At 37.2% G+C, this 27,855-nt stretch overlaps 1 protein-coding gene across 16 annotated transcripts in view; it reads right to left on the bottom strand.

Moving 5' to 3' along the window:
* Positions 1-27,855, bottom strand: part of Dtnb (dystrobrevin beta) — a 228,747-nt gene that overhangs the window by 69,916 nt on the left and 130,976 nt on the right. For all 16 annotated transcript variants that reach the window (XM_078029556.1, XM_078029563.1, XM_078029553.1 and 13 more), the window contains one exon: positions 1,267-1,344. In XM_078029556.1, the coding sequence (XP_077885682.1) occupies positions 1,267-1,344 (78 nt within the window). The remainder of the gene's footprint in view (positions 1-1,266; positions 1,345-27,855) is intronic.

Below are 27,855 nucleotides of genomic sequence, written 5' to 3'. Positions count from 1 at the left end.
ACCACATGGCTTTGCGGAAGGGGAGACTGGCTGCTGCCCTGCTAGGAATGTCCCAGTGGGGCTGTAGGCAAAGACTCTTACCTGGTCAGGGTCCTGAGTCTCTACAAAGATATAGCTATATCAAAGTTCCTCTGATTTATTCAGTCCCTAAATCCTCTCTTCCAGGGTAGCCTACACATTGGTCTCTTGCTCCCTTCTAAGGTCATTTTTCTAACCTGCTTGATGGAGAGAAACACCTGGAATGTTTGTTAAAAATGAAACTGCTCAGGATGCTGTCCTTTGAGGTTCTGATCTATGGGGTCTGATGTAGTCCCAGAAATACATATTTTAAACAAGTGCCCTGGGGAGAGTCTTCTTATCAGTTGGGTTTGAGAAATGTTGCTCCAGAAGTTTTAGCCAATAGGAACAAACACCACTGGCTTTAAGTATTATAAATTAAGTCAAAATATTATTAATTAGTGACATTTCTGCAGCTGAATTAATCCAAAGCAAATGGCGCATATGACACAAATTGTTTTCTTCCAGGAAAGACATGCTAGGTGGGCTGGGATGTCTTTGTGGCTTTTTCTTATTGAGTGATAACAATTAGAGAGAATTCTTTAATGGTGTGCCCTTGAGGGAGTTTCTGCATTGCTCTGGTCATGGAAAAGCTTAATTTAAGTAGAAAGCATGCTGTTTTATACAGTTCTTTTAGGTTCTATGAGAATTTCAGAGAAGAGGAAATTTTAAAAGGGAGAAAAGAGTACAGAGTTCTTGTTCCTTGAAGGACTCTAAAGTGAATTCTTTAGAGAATTGTATAACTGAGAGAGAAGGATTTAGGCTTTTCAACTTAAATGTTTATGAATCATATACAGAATGACTTATGAAAACATTTTATAAGGTTCAATTTATAGTTCAATTTACATAGTCTATCAGAAGCAGGGATGATCTTTGACACTTATATCAAATGCAAAATTTTGAAACTTGTGATTATTAAAATACTATTTAGTGTTAATAAAAGATCTCAAATGTGCCTGATTTGCTCTGACACAGTGTTTGCTGCTTGTCACAATGAGGTTTCCACCTGAGGCACTACTTCAACTGCTATATGTATGAGTCACTACGGGAAAAAGAGGAAGATGAAAGCAGAAATAATACTAAAAGACACTCAAAGGGGGAGACAGAAAGCTGTCCTCTCTGCCCTGTGGAATGCCTTGTTTCCAAGGGGGCCGTTGCAAATCAGTGGCAGGGGACTGTTCCCAACTCTTAGGCACAAGACACACATACCTCTTGGTGGGGGTGGGCACTCCAGAGGACATGTGGCTAACCATGGTGTCATTCATATTGGTCAGAGGGCGAGGAGGGCTGAAAGAAAACACATTTAGGTTTATGTTAATAGTTACCAACACAACTAGAGAAACAAGAATGACAAGGGCAAAGGAACCAATTATCCCTGCTGACAGGCACAGTGGCACCATGGAAAGAGAGACCTCCAGCCTACATAAATCCATCAAGAAGGGGTTCTCTCTTGCAAGGCCATAGGGTTGCAGGGCTACAAAGTACCAGGGGAACAACAAATTATACCATCACCACAACCAGTGGAACCTCAGTGGTTTTTGCTTGTGGTTTTAGTGCACAAGGATGTGAAGTCTGCTACTTAATTTTGATTAATTTCTCTACATGTTCTTGACATCGAGGCATGCACTTTTCTTGAGATTTGTTTACAGCTCACTGTTCTCCCTCACACTTAGTTTGCAAACTCTATTACGTAAACAATTAAGTGGTTAAACACAAAATTTAAAAATAAGACTCAGAAGCAAAGTTTTATTAATCCTGTACTAGAATCTTAATAATCCAAATTTTATACCTATACTTCAATTAGAATGCTGTCTTTTGTAACCTACTCAAATTTAAATGTAAAAGCAAGCATTTTTATAATTTGTCTTCCGGGGTTGGATTTCTATACTCAAATCCCATTCCTTCCTCTTGTGAAAGTGCAGAGTGAATGAATCCAGACTTATCAAAAAGAGTCTGTCATCGAAAACTTCAGGCCACTCCAATGCTTCTCCCTCTCTAGGGGCACAGCTACAAAAGGTTTCTGACTTGCATCTGGAACATGACAACTACTCTCTTCTTGGGAAATCTGTCAGTTTCACTCCTAAACTGAAAGAAGTAATTCTCAGAAAGACTAGTCCCTCAAAAGCAGGAAAGTGAAGCCAAAAAGTCCTCTTATGTAGGTGCTGATTTCTCCTTACTTTTGAGAGACGTGCTGATTAGTATACTGCTCTTGGAGGCTATACTTAGCAATGGCTAGTGAGTTTTAAAGGATGTCACCTGGGGCTGGGGTGGTGGCTCAGTGGTAGTGCGCTCGCCTACCATGCATGGGGCACTGGGTTCAATCCTCAGCACCACATAAAAGCAAACTAATGTATCCACCTTAAACTAAAGATACATAGTAAATAAATATTTTAAATAAAATAAAATAAAGGACATCACCTATTGTTTTGCATGTTTTCTACTACATTCAAATAAAGACTCAGGGAAATTCTTCAGGGAGAGCCAAGGAACCCAGGGTATAAAGAGGAGTTTCTCTTTCTCCATCTACCATGCACTCCTATTTTCTAAAAAAAAATTTCATTTCTGGATAGGGAGACTTTTAAAAAAAACGACATCCCATTTAACAGAGAGGATCCAAAATGGAAAGCAATTTGCAGAGAACAGACTGAGGTCTCTTGATTTTTTTTTTTTTTTTTTAGAGAGAGAGAGAGAGAGAGAATTTTTTTTAATATTTATTTTTTAGTTTTCAGCGGACACAAAATCTTTGTTTGTATGTGGTGCTGAGGATTGAACCTGGGCCGCACGCATGCCAGACGAGCGCGCTACCGCTTGAGCCACATCCCCAGCCCCAGGTCTCTTGATTTTTAAGCCACAGTACCATGCTCATTGTTCTACACTGCTTCCCTTGGGTGACAAGTCCCTAAGTAAGACATTCAGAACAGAAATATGCCTTCCTGGCTAGAATTCAATTCCCAACTATTTGACTACCTGTCATTCAGACAGATACCCAAACCTTCAAGCCTATTTATGTTGTGAGTTATAATCAACACATCAATTGTCTTAGGTTGACTAATGATGGAAGAGAAAACAAGATTAGCTTACTTTTAGTTCTAAATTTCTAATTTTGCCTCTGATTCTTTTAAATCAATTGTCCAACTGAATCAAGGAGAAAATTCCTATGAAGTAACAAATTCAGCAGAACAGCTTTTCACGCTTAAGGGCACTAGAAATTTTCTGGTCTTGAAATAGAATGGCTTTGCTTCTTTAGTACATTATTATTAGCAATCCATTTCCAAAATAAGATAAGAACACTCTCATGTTGCTTTCAGAACTAACACAGTTACCCAGATCATTTCAATATTATGGACACTACTGTATTCAATTTCCTTTCTGATATCCTCAGAGAAATATGACAATAGAATTTTTTAAAATTCCTTTAACATGGATCCAAATGATAAAATTTTATGATTTGTAGCATTCTGTTTCATCTGATGTTACAAGTCTTTATAATCACCTCCATCTCAGCAAATATAATGTTCAACTATCATTTTAACACACAGAGAAGCCTCTTCTCTAATATTCAATACTAGGCAGTAATGATTACATTGTATTCTGTAAACTCAGCAGAACTTCCTCCAAGCGGCATAACCTTTCTTGACTTCTAATATGTTTTGCTAGAGATAAGTTTGTGTTTGCAAACCAAAATGGAAGTGGCCTTTGCAAACATCAAGGTCTTTAGTATAGTATCTTCTCCAGAGCCACAGTTTACAGGGAAAACCAACAGCTCCAATGCATTCTTAGAAGATACAATACACTGAAAAGGATTTCAGGCTTAAAAGAAAAAAATCTTCATGAAGACATATTTGAAAACATGTTCATATCCAATGAGCTGGGCACATGCATGCCTGTAATCCCAAGCAGCTCAGGAGGCTAAGACAGAAGGATTGTGAATTCAAAGCCAGCCTCAGTAACTTAGCCAGGCAACTCGGAAAGACCCTGTCTCTAAATAAAATGTAAAATAGGGCTGGGGATGTGGCTCAGTGGTTAAGTGCCCTGGGTTCAATCCCTGATACCAAAAAAAAAAAAAAAAGAATATATAATGAAATAGCCATTAATAATATAAGTTATGGAAACTTATAAGACAGTAGAATTAGCAAAATCAGATGGATTTTTTTTGATCTTTAATTCTAAAACCCAGCTGAATACTCCGAACACATCACTAGCTGGTCCATGTCCTCCTTTAGAGAAGATCTAACAGGATACTTTTAGACAGTAACAAGTTCCATCTATGAATTCCACGCTACAAAAAGGCTACCATAGTTTGGGAGGCTCCTTCTTTGTTAAAAAGATATGTTTTGTTTTTAAAAAATGAGGCATAAAAGCAGATGGGTGAATAGGTAGAAGGTGGTAAGTAACTCACTAGTCACAAGAGGTGGCTTTTAAAAGGCTTGGAGAGGGGCTGGGGATATAGCTCAGTTGGTAAAGTGCTTGCTTCTTAATCAAAGGATAAGAAACACACTTCCTGAAACCCTGTTGCAAGATAAGAAAGACCTTTATCTCAGTGACTTAACTATACAGATATGGAGACAGATCTGCAAACAAATAATCACAATGCCCAAGAGTGAGGGCAGCAGAGCAAGCACAGGCAGAATCCTGAAGAGCCACAATTTACAGGGAAAGCCAGTAGCTCCAATGCATTCTTAGAAGACGTAATATACCAAAAACAATTTCAGGCTTAAAAGAAAGAAATCTTCATGAAGACATAGTTGAAACGTTTTCATGTCCAATGAGCTGGGCACATGCTGCCTAGAGAAATGAGGGGGAGTCAGGGAAGGTCCCCAGAGGTGAAGTTATGGGGAGTTTTCCAGATGCAGAAAAAAACCAAGTGACCGGAGATGGAAATGGTATGTAAAAAGGCACAGAAATGCAAAAGTGCACACTGGGTCTCACTCACTTGATAAGACTCAAAGGACCTGAAGGGGGTAAGTGAAAATGCACCTGGAAAGGTGGTGATAGCCAGGCTTGTTCTCTCATAAGCTAAGACAGCTAGACTTTATATTAGAGGGAAAGGGGGAAGAATTGAATGTTTTTAATCTAAAGAATGATATGATTATAGTTGAGTTTTTTAAAAAGATAATTATAGGAGTTGTGGAATACTGGTTTTTATCAGGGTTATGCACAAAAATCATCTGGGAAGCGTTTTATAAAGCAAGATGCCCAAACTCTACCCTCAATTTAGCAGGTCTAAAGCTTTAGAGGCAAGGGCAGTCTTTCTAAAGCACTTCCAACTAAAAATCATTAATGTAGGGTGGATTTGGAAGGAGGAGGGAATGCAAGCTATGAGACCAGATAAGGTTTTATGGCAATTGTCCAGACTAGGGCTTATGAGGGTGGACAGTGGTAGTGAAATGGGGTAGAGACAAAAGGAAAGATATTGCTGGAGTCAGACAGACATAAGACATGGTGACTGGGTTAGGGAGTGAAGAATAATGGAATTTTTACCTGGCTGCGGGGGAGGTAGAGGTATCAATATCTGAACTAGGTAGTAGACACAGAATAAGCAGGAAGGTAAGGGTGAACAGGATTTTAGCTGTGAAACTGTAGACTCTCTAGTGCCACTGACAAACACAGGTAACTGGATGTCTAGAAGGCAGATGGAAATAGGAGAATGAAAACTAGGTGAAATGTCAATTTGAAAATATTAGAGTATCTTAAATGGTACCAATTCTTTGAGTATTATGAATACTAGAGAGGCACATCTTTATTTATTGTTTCTAGGTGGGACAGGATAGGTTTGGGAAGGTGACTTAGATAACAGATACAAAGCTTCCGGTTATTGGGAAGACACCTCTCTCCTATAAAGTGAGAATTTAGTTTACTGGCACAAACCATTTTCATGTAGTTCTCTGCTACGTTTAAGTCTCCTCTAAAATTCATGTTACGATTTAACTGCCATCAAGGTATTTGAAGAGGAGGTCCCCTCAAGCAGTGATTAATGCCATCACGGCAGGAGTGGGTCAGCATGGTGGGAGTGGCTGACAAGAGGGCGGGCCCCATCTTGCACTGGTGCTTGCACCTTCCACCAGGGGATGACACTCAGGGCCTTTGCCAGAGGCTGGCACTGTGCTCTGACTTCCCAGCCTCCAGAACCTAAAACAAACACACTTTTATTTCTGATGCATTACACAGTCTCAGATATTCTGTTATATAACAACATCAAAGAGACAAAGGCACTCTCTTAGGACCACACTATTCAAATTCATTCTGGTGGATGTTCTGGAATATACAATAATTTTAAATAAAATTTTCCACAAAATCTCTCTTAAGGTTTTAAAATTCGAATCTAAGACTAGATGATAAATAACTTGTGACTTTAAAGATCTTCCAAACAAAGGGTTGGGAATGTAGCTCAGTGGTAGAGCACTTGCTGAGTACGTGTGAAGCCCTGAGTTCAGTCCCCAATACTGGGGTTTAAAAAAAAAAAAAAAAAAGAGGTAGCTAAAAATCTTCCAGGACAGATTATATGCAAGTGTATACTTGATTCATTTTTTAATTGCTGTGTTTCCATGAAGTGGTTGGTACTGTGCTAATTTCTGGGGATCAAAATTTAAAAAATGAAAACTTAGAGAAGAAAAATTCAGAAAAGAAATAATCATGATATAGTAAGGAATTCACACAGATTTATAAGAAAACAACTAGTATTTTAATCAAACAAATATATAAAATGGATATATATCTTTAAAAAGAAGTAACACAAATAACTCAAAAGAGATTCATATTAAAAATTACCAAACATTTTCCCTCATAGAAATAATGATTTTTTACAAAGGAAATCTTTAGCACTGGAGACTTAGGTCCTTCATTTACTTTACTAGTAGTCCAGAGTGAAAATAAAACGTCGAGCCAATTTGGCAATACATCCATCAAGACCTTAAATAGTGGTGAAACACTTTTGAATCAGGAATTCTTCTAGGAATTTACTCCAAGGAATTAATCAGAAATATAAATAGATTTACTTTAACAAATAATCAGAGAAGTAGTATTTATGATAATTTGGAAGCAGACAAAATATTCACTATGGGGAAAGGAAAAGAAAACAATGGTATGTCCATAATCATAGGGTATTTTGCTGTTATTGAAAAATAATGCTGTGAAGAGTTCTTAATTTCTTGGAAAAGTGCTTAGCCTGAAGCTGAAGGAGGTTAAAAAAAAAAAAGGAGGCCAAGGGCTGAGGGTGTAGTTCAGTGGTGGAGCTTTGTAGCATGTATGAGAAACAAGGGCAAGATAATTAGGGAACAGCTAACAATTATTGAATATTGGTATCTACCTTTCAGACACTCTTTAGAGCTGTAAGTACACCATGTATCTTCACAGCAGCCCTATAACATAAGACACAACTATTCATACATACACACAGCATGGTCTCAGCTGAGTAATATAAGAAGCATAAACCAAGGGAATAGGCCAAAATGTTAAGTGGAACTGTGAGCAATTTCTCCTGCTTGCTTATACTTTTCCTATACTTGCCTGATTTTCCAATTTTTTTTTTTTCAGAGAGAAAGGTGCTTAATGTAAGAAAAAGAATTTACAAAGTACAGGGGAAAACAGGAAAAAAAAAAAAAACCTATAACGACACTTGAGTCAAGTTTTGTAAAGTGAACCTATATTATAGTTTTTGTTATTAAGAAAGCAAACCGAAAGTGTAAAACACAGACATGCATGCACACTCACACATGTGAGATGGTGCTGTACGACTTTAATACCTGAAGAAGCCCAGTAAAGCAGCCTGAGTAGACCCCAAGGTGTACAACCTCCCAGCATCCTCCCACCACCGTCCCTCAGGAAAGGAGGATTATCTATTCTCTTAGACTGTAGACATTTATGTGATTTTTAAAAAAATTGTTATATATTAAGTACACAGCATTCATGGTATGAGTCATGGTGTAGGTACTCAGTAATATTTGTTGATCATGAGTCACACCATGTGTGGAATATACAGTAGTGTAGAGAGTACAGAGTGTCACTTTTCTGTTATATTTCACTTTGGTGAGACTGTTCTCCATGAATGGAACCCTGACATTATTAGCTGTTGTATTTGGTAGATGTGTCCACAGTGTTTCCAGCTAGAGTAGGCCTCCCCCAGCCCTCAAATCGCAGACAGTGGTATATTCCTCTCTATTTAACTCTATGAGTGTCAACTACTTGATATATGCCATTTTTTTTCTTCTATTCTACCATCTGTGACTTAGTAATAGAATCAGCAGTGGACTGTGTCTTTAATAACAACAGCAATATTTACTGAACATTTAATATGTGTCAGACTCAGTGTGACTATTTTCCAGGGATTCACTCATTTAACAACCCCCAAAGGTAGAAACCATTATTCTTATTTTATAGACAGAGAAACTGAGGCATGGAGAGAAGTAATGTTCTTGTGGTCACAAGGACAAATTATGGAATAACTAGTATTGAACCAAGGCAGTGAGGCTCCGGAGTGTGTTGTCAGTCATGATAATAGAGTCACTTCGGGAAAAACCTTAAGGCTGTTTACTTAAGTTTATAAATTAAAATTGGCAGCTCAATAATAATTCTTGTAACCTTTCCATAGAAAGGTAAAACATTAACAGTCACAGAGTATAGTTTTTGGCGATTTATTTTTTCCCCATCACACCATTAAAATACTGTATTATAAATGCCTATTCACATTCAAATCAACTTGTTTGAGCTCTCATTTTTAATTATTGCCAGACTGCCCCAAGGAAAACTAGATAAGCCAGAATAAATTGTTTCCTTCAAAAACATGTTTCCAGTTTATTAGGATGACTTTAAAATCTAATCATAACTTCAAAGATTTTCCAGGTTCTTAATCTCAGTCTAACAGCATATATTCATTTAATGAACAAGTTAACTACTATATCAGTCAGACTGCTGACTTAAAAAGAAATGCAAGCTTAACACTGGGCACAGGACCAATAGTAAGTGTTGTGACTTGCTTTGGCTTTCTGAGTTGATTTAGATCCAGGGGCAAGCACTGTCTGCATAAGACTCTAGCCAAGAATGTGAATGTATGTTATCCATGTTGTTTAAGCAAGACTTCTACATGAAAATGGGCAATGGAATAAATGCACAAAGCCCACTCTGAAGCCTGGGGTTGGGGCGAGATCTTGGGCACCTGTCAGAGCTAGCCCTTCTCCTGAGGCCGGTGGACAGAACCTCTTCTGTAGGAGGCCATGAGATTTCAGCTGTTACCCCTGCCCTTCACATTTTAAAGGATTTGCAAATTAGCTTGCTTTTTCCACCAGAGCATATTTGTAGTTGTAGAGATGGGTTACTGTCCTGCAATGCACTCTCACCTGGACAGCTGTCTGCCAGCCGTGTACTGGGGCATTCTTAGCAGATTTTTGGTCTGTTTATTACTGTTAGTGTAACATAGAAACAGATTTTATTATGTCCCAATGCTTTCATTTTTGTGATTACTTCTTTTTTGTACTCCCCACAATAATGCTTTTCATAGGGGGTAACCATGTAGTTAATACATTTAATCTCATTACATTTTTTTATAGCCAGCTATTTTGAATAGAATCTAGGTACCTATGATACTTTTTAAAAATTTTATTTATTTATATATATTTTTAGTTGTTGATGGACCTTTATTTTACTCATTTATATGCGGTGCTAAGAATCAAACCCAGTGCCTCACACATGCTAGGGAAGTGTGCTACCATTAAGCTACAATCCCAGCCCTGTTACCTTTTTTTTTTTTAATACTTATTTTTTTAGTTGTAGTTGGACACAATACCTTTTATTTTATTTATTCATTTTCATATGGTGCTGAGGATTGAACCCAGGGCCTCACACATGCTAGGCAAGTGCTCTACCGCTGAGCCACAACCCAGCACCCCCCCATGTTATTGGGGTTTTTTTTTTTTAATATTTTTTAGTTGTAGATGAACACAATATCTTTATTTATTTTTATGTGGTGCTGAGGATCGAACCCAGTGGCTCATGTGTGCGAGGCAAATGCTCTACCACTGAGACACAACTCTAGCCCCCCGTGTTAAGACTGTCTTCCTGACTCACTTGGATCACACTTTTAGGTCATGTGGCAGATTTTATCATACTTTAAAATAAAATAAATGCAAAGCCCACAATTATAGACTTCCTCATTCTTTTACCCAGTGAACCGCTCCAGCCCATCTCTCTAGCAAACTGTTCTTGCTTCATTTGAGCCCCTGCCTTGAGCTCTTCTCCCAGGTCCCCTTCCTGGAATGTCCTTCTTCACAGACTTGCCAAAATTCTCACATCTCTTATCAGAAAAACAGCTCCTGAAACTTCAGCATCTCCAGGAAACTCCTCTGATTATAAGCTCCATTTAAATAAATATGAGCCTCAAACACAAACAAAAATCTATGCTTATCCCACCTAGCACTGCTAGCTTTGGGGAAAACACAAAATAAAACAAGTCGAAGACTGCCATTGCCCTCAAGAAGTTTACAGTCCTGAAGCTGGGGCTGGGGCTCAGTGGTAGAGCATTTGCCCAGCATGCATGAGGCACTGGGTTCAATCCTCAACATCACATAAAATAAACAAATAAAATAAAGGTATTCTGTCCATCTACAACTAAAAAAAAAAAAAATAAAAATAAAAAAGAAGTTTTTGTCCAATCATTTTCATAATTGTCACAGCAACAATAGATACTTAAGCTCAGTATAATATATGGTGATTTTCAGATCAAATCATGCTTGACAATAATTTACAATCAAAATCATGCAAAACATTTAAAAACATTATGACTTAGTCTAGTTATTTCATTTGATATAATCAAAGATGAATACAATAAAAGAATATGAAAAATCCTATGAAGTTAACAGTGAAGAGAGTTGTGTGATCTGCATACATTTCTTCACTGGGAGAACCCTGGGGAGAGCTGGGAGTAATGTCTGCATCTATGGAGCATGAGGAATGCATCTGTGCTCAGTCAGGCCCTTCAGACACACATCTGAATTCTTGCTGCTACTCACGGTGGGATTTCTATTTCACAAATAAGGAAATGAAAATGAAAGAGGATAATCAATGTGTCCAAGATTATATGGTAGGACCAGTATTGGAACCAATTTTTATCTGGTTCTAAAGGCATAGAAGGGATCTAATCCACAGATCCACCCCCCTAATTCAGGCATCTCTGTATTAACCAAATTTTTCAGATCAGAGTTCTCAGGGGAACAATACATTCTCAAGTTGAGAAAAACTGCCCTAATTTAGGATGACTGGCTTCAAATCTAACTTGAAGTCACTAATGAAAAAAAAAAAAAAAGAGGAAGAACTAAGTATCATAACTGTTAACTAAATCCATAACAAATTTCACCTAGGGTAGGGGTTGGGTGGCTTCCAGGATACTGGAATCTCATTAGGACACTTGCTGTTACCTTTGCCAAGCTCTTGTTTTGGGTCAGAGTCTAACAGAGCTCACAGCTGTTCATGCTTAACAAGAATGTTTCTGCCCAATATCCTACAGCTCCACCATCAGCCCCAGCAATTACTCTGATCTGCCCTCTGTAGCAGATGCTGAAATGTCAGCATCTACAGGAAACTCCTCTGATTATAAGCTCCCTTTAAATAAATAAGAGCCTCAAAACACAAACAAACAAAAATCCATGCTTATCACACCCAGCACTGCTAGCTTTGGGGAAAACAAAATTAAACAAGTTGAAGACTGTCCTTGCTCTCAAAAAGTTTATAATCCAATCATTTTCATAATTGTCACAGCAACAATAGATATTTAAGCTCAGTACAATATATGACGATTTTGGGCCTTGGTGGGTTAAAGAACAACAGGTTGGGATTGGGAGAGGATCAAGTCTCCAGAGAGACCTGTGAACCTCTCCAGCAAACTGTTCTTGCTTCATTTGAGCCCGACTTGAGCTCTTCTCCCAGAGAAAAGGAAAGCTGCAGACCAAATCAACAAAAAATGTTCACCTAGATTAACTTTCCTCAAAAGATGGCAGCATTCAGGACACAGATATTTCTGCCGCATAAGGCTTCAGGATATGTTTGTTTTTCTTCAAAATTTAATAGACCTATTCATGGACCCCAAATGTAACCAAAATATATTTGAAAACAACATATATTTGACTCGTCAAGCCAGCTTTTTGATTATGATTAAGAGGACACATAGGATTTATAGTGATTTATAATGTTGATTTTATTGGTGAAATATTAAGGAGGGCAGATTCTAAATTTCTTTTATTGCTACGATTCATCCTTCCCTCAAAGAGCACTCTGACTGCAGCAACAGTTAGGTCAAGTGCAGAGTACCTCTTTTTCCTGGACTAGAGTGAAGTTTTGTTCTGTGCAATGGCAAATCACCTCCTATTGTCAAGGCAGGTTCCACGTTTACCTACTGAAGCAAGAAGTTAAACAAATAAGACAAACCATCTTTTGGGAAAGTAGCATAAATATCATGCTACATATTTACAATGAGGTTTCTCTGACTTCTAGCAAGTACATTTTACTCTATTGGTCTTTCATAATAATTAACAGAGAAAAATGCAAAATTTCCAAAATGAACTAGTATTCTGAACAGGTTACAATTAACTTGTTAATAGAAAGAAACAAAAATCAAACCAAAAAAAAAACCTTTCACCAGATACGTTTATAGCAATTTGACATAGCTATTTGTGGTATGGGCCTTATTTAATGAGATTTTTTTTTTTTTTAGGAAGAAAAGGTTTACCACAAATGAATTCTTAAACTTTCACCACTAAATAGGGTCTCAATATTTGCAGAGGAACCCAGGTATCTAGCTCTAGAAAAGGACAGAATTGTAAGATGACACAACGATCAGTAAATTAACTATTTAATAGTATTGCTCAGATTAATATGAGTTCAATATATTGAAAAATCAGACAAGGGTCTTACAAAACAGATATCCAAATCAACAGAAATGTACTATTTTATTTTCAAAACCTTTCAACAATGAATCTCCTCTTCCTTATTCTCCTTGTTCATTAAACTTAGAGATGCAGTCCATACTACTTTATATAGATGTCTACTTCTGTATTTAAGAAAACTTAAATGCTTCCACAAGTTGCTGCTCCCAGAGAAGTTAGAGACACCTGTCATGCAATGTCATTTCCCGACCTATTTATATAGTCACTACTGAAATCTGTTTTCAAAAATAGAAACAAATACATTGCTACAGAAAGCAGGCTGACTCTTAAATATTTCTACTAGACAGGGAGGATAGAGTGGGCTGTCCCTTATACAGTGACTCCCTGGAAAGTTCCAGGGACTTTAGCATCTTATCAAAAATGAACACGAGGATCTTCAACACAGCAGCTAAGGAGCAAAAACATAAAATGGCAAGGAAAAGGAAAAGCTGGCAACCTCTGTGTTCTGTAGCAAATGCTGCTTCCTTCTGCAGGCACCTGGCATCTACCTCACGACACTGCTACTGTCCCTGAGGAAAGAGCAATCACACGCTGAGGGCTCTTCTCCACAAGGTGTTTACTTCACAGAGCACCTTGGGAGAACAGGTCTCAAACAGGTCTGCACTGTGCTAGCAAGCCCATGCAGGAGGCAAATGCAGCCGACAAACAGGAAGGCAGTGCAGTGCACAGGTGCTACTCAATGGAGTTTAAAAAGGAAACACTCACCGGCAACAGAACCCAAGTCTTGCCATTCAGTGACTCAGTGGACCCAGTCAGCGAATGTATCCCGATGGGGACTTTAAGGACCTCCCCAAGGTCCTTTCTTCTTTGCCAACTGGGGGATAAGAAGTCGTGTGCAGGGGCTGGGGTTGTAGCTCAGTGGTAGAGCACTTGCCTCACAAGAGTGAGGCACTGGGTTCAATCCTCAGCACCATATTTAAAACTAAAAAAAATAAAAATAAAGAAAATAAAGGTATTGTGTCCATCTACAACTAAAAAAAAAAAAAATTAAAAAAGAAAAAGAAGTAGTAGTAGTAGTTACCTCCAGACTGCCAATCCACCTAGGGAGGTAGCTACTGGCAGAAGAGCAAGGCTTAATTTTTTATTGTTTGGCTGAAAAGAAGTTAATAGGAACACAAGCAGGATGAAAAAATAGGACAGCAGTGTCTATCTAACCCTTTGAAGCAAAGAGCTCCCTAATTCATAAAGGCAGCTCATCAAGAGGGCAGCTGAAACACAAGAGCCCAACAGCGTGAGCTGCTGAGCAAGCTTCAGGAGGCACCTCTAGCAGGACGATCTGATGAGACCGTCCCTGCCACTCAGACTTATCCTCGGTCTCTTGTTCTTTCATCTCATCCACAGCTCTTAAAACCCCTGTGCCTAGTTTCTGCCTCCTTCACATTTCAGCCCTCACTTGTCTCGAGTCACCTGAGTATTGTCACACCTTTCTATTGGTTTGCTGGTGTCCAGAGAAGAATTATGTTGTTATTAATGCCCATCTTACTCTTCAGGGCTGGCGTGTCTTTCTGCCCCAAGCTGTCCACCCTCCTCTGGGCTCCTCTTGATTTTCACCACATCCTTAGCTTTCGAAGTGTCCCAGGTAAAAACTCTATTCAAACACAGGACTTACATTCTGGACTTTTCCATCACAATAAAAAAAAAATATAAAGTATATAAAAGCACTTCCACTGAAAACAGAGCTAATCAAGACAAATCCCACACTAACCACCTAAATACCTGGGAAATAATTCTATTATTTCCTTAGATAAACAAAGAAGCGAGAAAAATCAGAGGACTAACACTGATTTTAATTTAAACACTCTGTTGTAAAAAAAAAAAATGCCTAAAAGATAAAGTAAATATACATACTAGAATGAAAGAGTTGATTTATTATTTCAGAAATATAAAACAAATAGTGAATAATATCTTTCAAGACTTCAAGTTCTAAGAATATACAAGAGGGACATAGTTCAGAATATGAAGGGCATTTGAACAATAGGTAAAATTAAATTCATGGGGAAAAAAAGAACTATAGAACATCTGTTATTGAAATACCATAATTTTAAAAAATTAATTTTTTTTAGCTGTAACTGGGCACAATATCTTTATTTTATTTATTTATTTTTATGTGGTGCTGAGGATCAAACCCAGGGCCCTGCACGTGTTAGGCGAGCGCTCTACCGCTGAGCAATCCCAGCCCCTGAAATACCATAATTTTATAATAAAAGTGCATCAAGAAAAACAAAAAGTGCATCAAGAGAGAAAAAGGAGCAGCAAAGAGATGAAAGAACACAAGCTTTGGAGAAAAAGGTTCATGTTCCGACTCTGGTACTAAGCGGATGATGAGACCTGTGTGACGTGGGACAATGCATCTTTTGTGCCTAAATTGTTTTTCGGTGAGGTGATTCTAAAGATTAAGTATTTCTACTAGACAGGGAGGATAGAGTGGGCTGTCCCTTATACAGGGGCTGGTTCTAAAGCAAGGATCTTCACATGTTGCCCCTAAGATGGCGGGGGGCGACTCAGTAACCAGGGTGGACAGAAAGGGACAGAACAATGCCGTGAGGCACCACCTTGATTCAGTAAGAAGCTCTACCTCAGATTTCAGATGAATAAAATATTCCATTGCTTATTTTAAAACTATGTGAAGTCTTTTCCTGACTATGAAATTTAAATGAGAATCTCCTGCTATATTCTTAGTATCCTGTTTCCTTTTTTTATAGTACTTATCAAATTTGCAATTACATAGAACTAATGTTGTTTGTTGACTGATTTCACTCAAGATATTGCAAACTTCAAGGGCAGGAGCCACAGGGTTTGTTCTAGCTCTGTGTTCACTGTGTTCACACTGTGTATTTAAGACCGTGACTGGAACACAGTGGGTGCTCAAGAACTATCCATTCAACAGCGAGTAAGTCCCTTTCACATCTGAGATTTTTCTGATTTTACTTACTGCTCTCTTCTACTTTGAACAACACATCAGCTGAAACCCCCAAAGTGCCAATGCTCACCTAAACTGAATTTTATTTTTTAAAAAATTTTTTAATATCTTTATTTTATTTTTATGTGGTTCTGAGAATCGAACCCAGTGCCTCATGCATACTAGGCGAGTGCGCTACCACTAGAGCCACATCCCCAGCCCCTAAACTGAATTTTAAATGGGACAAATGCCCAGACAGGGAATCCAAAGGCGAGCAGACAGACAGGACATTCAGAATAGCAAATATTCTTGAGTGAGAGGAGTCTTGAAGACTAAATGATCCTCCAGTAGAACACAACACCTGAACACCGGGAGCAGCAGAACTGCTCACATGTACTGACTCAGGCCGAAAGTGCCTGTTAAGTCAGCCTTGGTATTTAATTTCTGGGCCAAAAGAATTTAAAAGCAATTTTAAACATCATCATATATTAGGGAATTTGCCAGGGGGGGGAAGAACCCCCTGCATTTCATTAAAACATGTGTCAAAGCTGGGTGTGGTGGCACAGGCCTGTGACACCAGACACTCAGGAGGCTGAGGAAAATAAAAAGGCCAGTCTTAGCCACATAGTGAGGCCCTGTCACACAATCAGAAGTAGAAAGGTTTGGGGATGTAGTTCAGCAATACAGCACCCCTGGGGTTCAAGTCCCAGGTACTATAAACAAACAAACTAACAAAACCCAAAGCCTCAGAGCCATTGGGAGACAATGCTATCCATGAGAGCACACTATAAATCAGCTGCAGAAGTATTCCAGGAACTCCTGGTTCAAGGTGACAGGCTGTGCACATGCTGGGAATTCAGCCTCCTCTACCAAAGAAAACTGATTTAAACATATAAAGATAAATGGATGCATGCATAAGTAGAATACAAACAAAAATAAACTCTCTTTAAGAGAAAAAAAAAAGAGGGGGTTGGGGCTTTAGCTCAGTGGCAAAGTGCTTACTTAGCATATGTGAGGCACTGGTTCGATTCTCAGCACCACATAATAAATAAATTAATAAACAAAGATATTGTGTGTCCCTCAACAACTTAAAAAAAAAAAAGAAAAAAGAAAGGTATGTCTGGGCTGGGGATGTGGCTCAAGCGGCAGCGCGCTCGCCTGGCATGCGTGCGGCCCGGGTTCGATCCTCAGCACCACATACAAAGATGTTGTGTCCGCCAAAAACTAAAAAATAAATATTAACAAAATTTCTCTCTCTCTCTCTCTCTCTCTCTCTCTCTCTCTCTCTCTCTCTCAAAAAAGAAAGGAAAGAAAAGAAAGGTATGTCTACCATGAAAGAAGATAGAAAGGAAGCCATGGTGCTGGGCAAGGCTGCCCCTAGCTGGCATCAGCCACACACAGGAGAGCAGGCCACCTTGGGGCTGGAAGATCTTAAATCTTGCCCCTCCCCCCTTCCAAAAACAGCATCTGAAAGGGTCTTTAAAATGAGTATATTAACTATCCTGTGGACCTTAGATACTAGAATAAGAGCATAAAATGTTTTGAAAAATAACCAATTAGAGACTTTAAAAGTGAACGTCACAATTATTGAGTTTTTACAAAGTCCACAAATGGACTTTAAAAAAAACAAAAAACTAAACCACCTAAAGACTGACAGAGGATTAAACTACCAAAAAAAAAAAAAAGTTACGAAACGAGAGAGACAGATTCAATAATTTTAAAATCTACATCTAGGAATTAATTTTAAAATCTACATCTAGGAGTCCAAAGAGTGGAAGAGAGGCCAAAGTGTTACTAGAACAGACAATGGCTGAGAGCTCCTCACAACTGGTGAAAGTCACGAGATCACAGAGACCAAGAAACTTGGAGATTAAAACAAGTCAAAAATTCAATTACATAAAAGCTTAAACAGCTTATATCCAGATAGAGTATGGTAAAACCCCAGATTACCAATTCTATAAAGAAGATCCTAAAAAAGTCACCAGCAAATTATGAAACATTCAACAGAAAGGAAGAAGAATCAGACTGTCTTCAGCAAAACAGTTTGCGAGTTAACAGAAGAGTGAGATCCTCAAAGGACGAAGGGAAACAACTTTTGGCTGGATTCTAAATCCAGTCAAATGATCATTCAAGAGTGAGGATGCACCACAATAATTAGACAAGAAAAATAAAGATATCCATATTGTAAAGGAAGAAGTAAAATATCTCTACTAGTAGATAACATGATTTCACGTGGAAAATCCTGAAGATTCCACACAAAAAGAATTATTAGAGGTAAGCAGGACGTTAAGATCAATACACAAAAAAATAAGTTGCATTTCTACATATTAGTAATGAAAAAGCTGAAAATAAAATGTAAGAAAACAATGTCATTTACAATAGCATGAAAAGGAATAAAACATCTAGAAATGAATTTACTCAAAATGTTAAAAACTATAAAACATTAAGAAAGACAAAAAGTGTAAGTAAATGGAAAGACACCTCATGTCCTGTCCAGAGACTCAAAAACTTAAAATTAAGATGGCAATATTCTTCAGAGTGACCCTTGGACTGCACTTCAGAAATACAGGTCTCAGTTTCATGACTCAATTTCCTAAGGTCCTTGAGGTTCTGAGTCGGCACATGATTATTCACACAGCCTCTTCCATGACGTCAGGCCGGCTGGCACTTTCACCTATCATCTTTTAAAGTCTTTTTATTTTTAACAAATAGTTAATAATTTCAATGCAATGTGAATGTGGAGAAACACACACTCAGCAATTTTATACTATATTTAAACACACAGGGGATATTTAGAAAAACTATTCAGATACTTGGCCCTGAAAGAAATCACAACTCTACTGAAGAATCATTATCTTAGAGAGTACCACCCCGACCAACACTGAATAGTATCAGAGAGCATCAAAGAATACTAAAAAAGTCTCATGTGTTTGGAAATTTTGAAAATTGCCTTAACTATGTGTATTAGAAAATTTTTTCAAAAATCAATTAAATAAATAATCATCTAAAGAATAAGAAACACGGGGTTTGATCCCTGTGTACTTTCTCTTCTCTACCTAAAAATCTATAAGTTGCCAATTCCTAAATTTATACTTTCAAGCACACACACTCCAGGTTCATCCCCCCCCCACACACACACACAGACTTACATCAACTGCCTACTTGATATTTCTCGTTGCGTGTCAAAAATAATTCAACATGTCCATAGAGGAGCTCTTCTGATACAATTCAAATTGGCTGTACCTATAATAATCCTCTTCTCTGTCCTTTCCACTGTTCATACTGCTCTTTCCCTAATTTCAATACCAACCTGTCAGCAAACCTGTTGGAACAAATACATCCAGTGATCATGTATTTGGTCACTTCTTGTTACCTCTATTGCTATCCTGGCATCCACTCATGTTCACCCCTCAGCTGGATTTCTTCAAAACTGTCTAACTAGTTTCCTTCCTTCCATCCTGACACTAGGTCTTTCAAAACTGTCTAATTTCCTTCCTTCCATCCTATCCCTCCTCTGTCTATTCCATAAAGACCCTCCTTTTAAATGGAAGTGAGAAAAGTGAAAACTGTCCAAATGCTGCCTCTTCTCAGTTCTTACAATGGCCTATAAGAACTTATGATGCCGATCTCCTATAACATCTTTGATTTTATGTCCCCTTTGCTTATTTTCCTCTACACCAGATTTCTTGGTGTTCCTTGAACATGCCAGGTATTCCTCCACAGCAGGGCTTTGTAAAACCTGTTTCTTCTGCAAGAATGTTCTTCCTCAGTTTAGCTATTGTGAATTGTGCTGCTGTAAACATTGATGTGGCTGTGTCCCTGTAGTATACGGTTTTAAGTCCTTTGGGTACAGATCGAGGAGAGGGATAGCTGGGTTAAATGGTGGTTCCATTCCAAGTTTTCCAAGAAATCTCCATACTGCTTTCCATATTGGCTGCACCAATTTGCAGTCCCACCACCAATGCATAAATGTGTCTTTTCTCCCACATCCTCGTCAACACTTATTATTGTTAGTCTTCATAATAGCTACCATTCTGACTAGAGTGAGATGGTGTCTTAGTAGTTTTGATTTGTATTTCTCTAATTGCTAGAGATGATGAACATCTTTTCATATATTTGTTGATTGATTGAATATCCACTTCAGCACAATTCACAATACATAAACTGTGGAACCAACCTAGATGCCCTTCAGTAGATGAATGGATTAAAAACATGTGGCATATATACACAATGGAATATTACTCAGCAATAAAAGAGAATAAAATCCTGGCATTTGCAGGTAAACGGATGCAGTTGGAGAAGATAATGCTAAGTGAAGTTAGCCAATTTCCAAAAAACAAATGGCAAATGTTTTCTCTGATATAAGGTGAATGACTCATAGTGGGGTAGGGAGAGGGAGCATGGGAGGAATAGACAAATTCTAGATAAGGCAGAGGAGTGGGAGGGGAAGGGAATGGATAGGGGGTTAGCAATAATGGTGGAATGTGATGGACATCATTATCCAAAGTACATGTATAAAGACATGAATTTGTGTGAACGTACTTTATATATATATAAAAATTTATATATTTATAAAATATAATTTTTAAATTATATATAAATATATAATTTTAAATTTATATGTATAAATTTATATATATATATAAAAAACTGTGTTCTATATGTGTAATAAGAATTGTGATGCATTTTGCTCTCATGTATTTAAAAAATAAAAGCAATTTTAAAAACTGATGTTCCTCCAGATACACTCAAGGGCCATCCCATCATCTCCTCACAGCCTGTGCTCAAATATCACCTTTCATTAACGTTCAAATGGAAACTATTAAAAACTGGGACTCCTCCACCTGCAGTACTTCTCACCTCTCTTTTCCTGTATTAGTCTTCTCAATGGTACTTCGTGACTTTCTGAAGTCCTCTATACTTATTATCATTTGTGTCTATCTCCCTTCACTAGAAAACAAGATCCATGAAAGCAAAGTTTTTTTGTCTGTTTTTCTCTGAGTGGTGCCTGAAACACAGTAAGTGTTCAATAAATATCTGCTGAATTTCTTAGAAAACTCTAAAAAAAAAAATAGAAAGAAAAGAATAAAGACAAAAGCAGAAACCAGTAATTATTTTCTCATCTCATAATTACTAAAAAATAATTTTGACATGGAGATGAGAAAGTTGTTAAAGATGATCTGTTCTGGATGTCTGGTATATTACTGGCCTTCTGACTTGAAAACATACTATCTCCTTATTTATTTTTATCTTTTAACTTCTCTTTTAGCAGTGCCTTATAGTCTTACATGTGTTTCATTATATCTATTCCTATGCTATCTTTGTGCAATTATAAAAGGTATTGATTTTTCTGTTGTCCTCTAGCTTTACTACAGGGATGGCTTTTCCTTTAAAAGTCTTAGTTGGAATTCATTGACATCTGCCACCAATTTGGGACAATTCACACTCATTATTTTTTTGCCTTGCCTCTAATTTTTAAATCTTGTCTTTTCTGGAATTCCAATTATCTATGTGTTACAACTTTCCCTTGTACACCATATTTTTTATCTCTTTGTCTCTGTGTATTGCATTCTGAATAACTTGTTTGGATTTATCTTTCAAGTTCACTAATTTTCTATCTATGTTTATTTTAATATTTATCTTATACTACTGAGGTCTGTGATTCCCCCCACCCCCACCCAATTCCTAAAAATTTGATTTGTTTCCTCTTCAAATTTTGGGGGGAATTTTTATTGTCTTGTTTCTTCATAATAGTTTACATTTTAAACATATTCCTATTCTTTTTTAAAAAGATACATAATACATACATAATAATTCAAACTCTTTATGCAACTTTTTTATATTACTTTTCTTAATTCTTACTCATGCCATCATGCCTTTTCTGTATTTTGGGGAGTCTTGAGTTCCTTGGAACTTTATCTGTGGACACTACTTGAAGCTCGGGCTTTTAAAGGCCCTTCTTCCTAGAAGACTTGTGTTTGCTTCCAACGGGCTTCTGGGAATAATACCCAAAAAGAAGAGCTTTAAACTTGATTTGAGCTGGGATTTGGGGGTTAAAAGTTTCAAATCCATGTTATGATGGACTTGTGGTTAGGAAGCTCTCTTTTAGGCCTTTGCTATTTAGAGTTAATTATGGTATGTTCGGATTGCTGATTTCCTCAAAGGGTCAAGAATAAATATTTATGTTTCTTACCCAACAACTTGGCAAATGTGAGAGGGAATTTGAGATAATCAGCCTACAAATCAGGATGCCCTTACAATCAGATAAACAGGACATATTAATGTCCTAAATCTTATGGAAACATGAAGGATGCTTAAAATGTATTATTTTATGCAGCACCACACCATTCATTTGTATTTATTCATTTTATGTGCAAAATGAATATGTTATAACGTTAGTATACATAGGTTTTATGCATTAAATTCATGTTGGCTCAATTTTGAGGGTACATTTTTTGGGAGGTATCAGGGATTGAATTCAGGGTCACTCAACCACTGAGCCACATCCCCAGCCCTATTTTGTATTTTATTTAGAGACAGGGTCTTACTGAATTGCTTAGCACCTCGTTTTTGCTAAGGCTGGCTTTGAACTTTCGATCCTCCTGCCTCAGCCTCCCGAGCTGCTGAGATTAGAGGTGTGCACCACCACACCTGGCTTGAGGGTACCTTTTTATCCTCCTATATATCAATTTTAGATTTTTAAGTTTTTTGAAGGGCTAAAGTCACAAAGATAAATCAATAGCAGTTTAACAAATTTTTCAAGATTAATATGTTAAATATCACAATGAACTCTACAGAAAAATATTCTTAAGAAGAATATTTTTCTTGTGATAATCTGGACATAGGAAATGAACAGAAAGTAGCAGCTGGATTTACACAGAATTAAACATGAGGTGGTGGCAGCTTGGAAGAAATGACTAATGAGAAAAAAGAAGTCCCTTAAATTCCAAAAAGCGTTTTCCTAAAAAAGTGAAAAAACAAGGAGGAAGATTATTCAATATAATTTAACAAAATATTTCCTTAAATTCATGATTAAAATTAATGTTTCTAATTTACTCTTACAGTTATTTCACTAATGCTATCCAAAAGGAAAAAGACAAATGAGAAGAGCCACTTTATGCCAAAGGAGAAGATGCCTTATTATGACCTTATGTTGACTTCCAGGATTATTTCAAGAAGTTAAAGAAGGCTTCTCTCCAGAAGATCATTTAAAAAAAAAAAAAACCAAAAAACAGACTTTTATAATATAGTAACCTCTATTTGGTTGCCTTCCAAGGCTTCAGGAAGATGAGTAAAGACATACTGAATAAACAAGCAAGGTCCTCTAATGTGATCTTCAGCTAGAATTTACAATTATCTCTTACTCCACAGCACAAGTGAGTAGAGGCCCATAAACTGCTGGGATTTTCCAGGAATTAAGGGTATACAAATCCCACCTGCTTAAGAAGCTGATGGTTAATGTTAACAGTGGATACCAAAGCCCAAGGTGAGAATAAACCAGGAAAACAAAAGGGCACGGAGCTCAGCAGTAAAGTGGTAGGAAATAAAGTTAGAGAGGTTGCCAGGAGCCAGCCCTTATTAGGCCTCATAGATCATAGAAGATTTTAGCTTTTAAGTGTAAGGGAAGTCATTGAAGGGATAAGAACAATGAATGAGTGAAAACTGGATTATGCAATAGGACAGATATAATGCTAAATCAATGTGCAAAAACCTAATTAATAGTTCTAAATATTCTTTACATATATCTAACATATGCTTTTTTAATATTTATTTTTTAGTTTTTAGGTAAACACAATATCTTTATTTTATCTTTATGTGGTGTTGAGGATCAAACCCAGCACCTCGTGCATGCCAGGTGAGTGCGATACCACTTGAGCCACATCCCTAGCCTATCTAACATGCTTTTAGAAACAGTTAACTTGTATATTAAGTTCATACAAAGAGGCACATCTTTGAAAGACCTCAAAAAGATTTTAAATTAACAATATTATCTTTAAAGCAGAATATAAAAAGCAGACTGAATCACAGGGAATATATTTAGGGTTGTAGTTAAGATGACTGTGTCTAAGACAGGATTAGCTACTCAAAAGCAAACACAGAAGACAATAAGACAAAACAAAGAACAAACAAGTACCCAAATAATGAGGGAGAAGGAAGTTGCAGCATGATGAGAAAGAAGACTGATTAGTAGGCTCAGTGGAAATCCCTGTCAAAATTCCAGCAGAGGGGCTGGAGTTGTAGCTCAGCGGTAGAGTACTTGCTTAGCACGTGCAAGGCCCTGGGTTCAATCCTCAGCACCACATAAAAATAACTAAACAAACTAAAGTTGTTGTGTACAACTAAAAAATAAACATTTAAAAAAAATTCCAGCAGACTTCATTACAATAGATAGGCATACCCTAAAATTTACATGGAAATAAAAAAAGGGGTTGGGGTTGGGGAATAAAACTAAGAATTTTGAAAACAAAGAAAATTTATACAGCTTGGGAGGTTGAGGCAGGAGGATTGCAAGTTCAAAGCCAGCCTTAGCAACAGTGAGGCACTAAGCAACTCAGTGAGACCCTGTCTCTAAATAAAATAGAAAGTAGGGCTGGGATGTGGCTCAGTGGTTGAGTGCCCCTGAGTTTAATGCCCAGCACACCCAAAAAAAAAGAACTTACATGAAATTTCAAGACTTACTATTAAGTTATAGTAATGAAGATCATGTGGTGCTGGCATGAAAACAGAGAGACACAGAGATTAAAAAAAAATAGGACTGGGAGCCCAGAAATAAAACCATACATTTGCAGTCAATTGTTTTGACAAGGCTATTCAACAGAGCAAAGGACAGTCTTTTCAACAAATGGTGCCTAGACAACTAGATAGTCACATATCAAAAAGGAAACCTGGACACTTACCTCAAACAAAAAATTATCTTAAAACTAACCCAAGAGCTGAGTATGGTAGCACATTCCTGTAATCCCAGAAACTCAGGAGGCTGAGGCCAGAGAATCTCAAGTTTGGGGTCAGCCTCAGCAACTTATCAAGGCACTAAGCAAGATGCTTAGTAAGGTGATGGGGAAGTTCCGGATGTAGCTCAATGGTTAAATGACTCTGGGTTCAATTCCCAGTATGTAAATAAAAAACAAACAAAAAAACTAACACAAAAATTGATTCAAGACTGAAATGTAAGAGTAAAAATATAAAACTTCTATGAGAAAACCTTTTTTATTTTGGGTTAGGCAAAGATTTCTTAACAAAAATACATTCCATAAGAGAAAATATTGATAATTTTACTCCCTCAAAACTAATTAATTTTTACTTCTCATAAGATCACTAAGGGGTGGGCTGGGGATGTGGCTCAAGTGGTAGCGCACTCGCCTGGCACGCGTGCGGCCCGGGTTCGATCCTCAGCACCACATACAAAGATGCTGTGTCCGCCAAGAACTAAAAAATAAATATTAAAAAAAATTCTATCTTTCTCTCTCTCTTTAAAAAAAAAAAAGTTTTTTAAAAAAAGAAAGATCACTAAGGGGGCTGGGGTTGTGGATCAGCAGTGGAGCGCTCGCCTAGCATGAGCGAGGCATGGGTTTGATCCTCAGCACCACATAAAAATAAATAAATAAAATAAAGGTATTGTGTACAACTACAAATAAAAAATAAACATTAAAAAAAAAGATGTCTAAGAACCAGATGTGATCCCCGCTATTCAGAAAGCATTCTGAGGCTACAGTTACCTGTGGTCTGAAAATATTAAATGAAAACTTCTAGAAATAAGTAAATTATACATTTTAAACAACTTTTATCACAATATTTTGTATAATCTATTTTACTGTTAGTTGTTGTTAATCTCTTACTTGCCTCAATTATAAATTAAAATCTATCAGGTTTGTACAGTACAGAGTTTGATACTATCCAGTTTCAGGCATCAATCAAGGGACCCCTCCCCCACAGATGGGGGACTACTGTCTAATGTTGTCTGTGTTGGGCTGGAGATGGGAGCTGGATTCATTACAAAGGGTAGGAGCCTCTTTTGAATGATGGAAATATTCTAAAACTAGATGACAGTAAATAATACAAAACTGTATGAATTTCGTAAAAATAATTTAATTGTCACAGTGGGTAAATATAATGGAACATAAATTGAACCTCAATAAAACTGACGGGGAAAATAGACAAATCAAAATTGTAATATTACTTCAAACCCATTACAATGGTTACTATAAAAATAAATACAACTACATAAAATGTGTTGGTGAGCATGTGGAGAAAATGAAGGCTTGTGCACTGCTGGAAGAATTGTAAAATGGTGCAACATGTGTGAAAAAAGAATTCAGAGGTTTCTCAGAAAATTAAGAATAGAACTACCATATGATCCAGCAATCCCGGTTCTCAACACATAATCTAAAAGAATTAAAAGCAGGGTACTTGCCCACCCATTTTCATAGCAGCACTATCTACAAGATCCAAAACATAAAAGCAACACAGGCCAAGCACCCATTGACAGATGAGTGGATACGCAGAATATATAATAAACATCCAATGGGATATTACTTGGCCTTAAAAAGAAAGGGAATCCTGTCATGTGGTAAACATGTTTAAACCTTAAGAGGACATTCTGCTAAATGACAAAAAAAGACAAATACCATATGATTTCATTCATATGAGGTACCTGAAGTAGTCAAATTTATAGAAACAGAAATTAGAAAGGTAGTTACCTGGGCTGGGGGAGAGGAAAAAAGGGCTTTGTTATTTAATAGGGATATAGTTTTAGAATTGGAAAAATAAAAAGTTCTAGAAATCTGTTTCATAACAATGTGGATACACTTAGCACTCCTGAACTATTCACTTACAGTGAACAAAAACTTTATATTGTACTTTCTAATCCAATTTTTTAAAAAAGGAAAATCAAGCGATGATGACTTTAGGCCATGTGAGAGTAAGAGTTTAAAGTAGGTGGTAAACAGGGTGAGAAAGTCCCAAGGGCATGGTGAAACTCAGCAGAGCAGAGTCACAGACACTTGTAAACAATTACTCTCCTAGGATTGGGCTTTGAGAGGTCTGAGTCAATTTGATTTGGCTTCAAATTTAAGATAGCAAAATACAATAGAGTTAATAACAGATGAGCTAAAATCGTCAGAAACAGTTCAAAATTATAATCTTCCAAATAGGTTCAGTCTCAAGAAACCAAGACACCCAGAATGAAAGTGAGACTCTTCTTAAGTGACTGGAATATCAGATTCATCTGGTGATCTAATAAAAGGATCCTCTTATCAGGGTCCTCAGAGGAGACTCTGTCGCCACACCATACATACAGCTCTGCTCACAACACCATCAATAAATACTTGTAGAAGATTGATCATTATTACAGGTTCTATAACATCAGTCAATTTTTCTTTTAATTTTTTTTTGTGATACATGGACACAATATCTTTATTTTGTTGTTTTTATGAGGTGCTGAGGATCGAACTTAGTGCCTCACGTGTTCGAGGCAAGTGCTCTGCCACTGAGCCAGAACCCCCAACCCACATCTTATTTTATTTACTTATTTTACATGTGACAATTTGTTCGTGAATACAGTTGAACTCAGTTAATAACTTTGAAAAAATCTGACTTTTAAAAAAAGTTGCCAAGAAGCATTTGGTTTGATACATTACAATTGGCTAGAAGTGTCCTTGTCACAAAAGGTACTTCCAAACACCAAACTCAGTCATCATCTTAAAACAAGTGACACAAAAATGTGCTTTATTAACACAACATAAACAAGAAGTAAGCCCTATTCATAGGGTTACAAATGGTTCTACATGCTTCCTGCTCTAGTAAATTTCACTGATCTACTTAAAGTCATGAAAGATAAGTATAAAATAGGCAGATTTATTATTGTGCTATCCTAACCAGTTCACAAACACTGAAAGTACAAATGTTTAAAACATAATTGTCTAAAGTTTAAAAAGAAAATCCATGAGGTTGGTGTAGGGGAAAAAAAAGATA

The sequence above is a fragment of the Ictidomys tridecemlineatus genome, chromosome 12 (assembly GCF_052094955.1).
Source record: "Ictidomys tridecemlineatus isolate mIctTri1 chromosome 12, mIctTri1.hap1, whole genome shotgun sequence".
NCBI lineage: Eukaryota > Metazoa > Chordata > Mammalia > Rodentia > Sciuridae > Ictidomys > Ictidomys tridecemlineatus.
The sequence above is the reverse complement of the archived record's forward strand: the minus strand, read 5'-3'. Positions and strand labels throughout refer to the sequence as shown.